The sequence below is a fragment of the Penaeus monodon genome, chromosome 32 (genome assembly GCF_015228065.2).
Source record: "Penaeus monodon isolate SGIC_2016 chromosome 32, NSTDA_Pmon_1, whole genome shotgun sequence".
NCBI lineage: Eukaryota > Metazoa > Arthropoda > Malacostraca > Decapoda > Penaeidae > Penaeus > Penaeus monodon.
This window is the reverse complement of record NC_051417.1, coordinates 23,029,671-23,029,998: the sequence shown is the minus strand read 5'-3', so window position 1 is coordinate 23,029,998 and position 328 is coordinate 23,029,671. Positions and strand designations below refer to the sequence as shown.

Here is a 328-nt window from a genome sequence, read left to right as displayed (position 1 = left end):
CAGTGTATAACGTCTGCTAATGTACGCAAGGATAGTCCATCATATTTTTTTCCTTTGTGTCACATTCTTTCCTTCCTAATTCTACAACATGCAAACCCTACCCGCATAGAACGAGCCTTAATCCTTGCTGCCTCTTCTCCCGCACTCACCAGGAACTGCCTCGTGGGGGCGGGCCACGTGATCAAGATCTCAGACTTCGGTATGAGTCGGAACCTCTACAGCGCTGACTACTACAGGATCGAGGGCAAGGCTCTGCTGCCCATACGCTGGATGGCCTGGGAGTCCGTCCTCTTGGTAAGTGTCTCTGGGGGCCCGGCTTCTTAATAGC

The 328-nt window shown here is 52.1% G+C and overlaps 1 protein-coding gene across 1 annotated transcript in view; it reads left to right on the top strand.

Moving 5' to 3' along the window:
- The window catches only part of LOC119593728 (discoidin domain-containing receptor 2-like), a gene marked incomplete at its 5' end in the record, with an annotated part of 119,890 nt that overhangs the window by 114,203 nt on the left and 5,359 nt on the right, over positions 1–328 (top strand). The window contains 1 exon segment of the mRNA XM_037942702.1: positions 153–294. Coding sequence (XP_037798630.1) covers positions 153–294 — 142 coding nt within the window.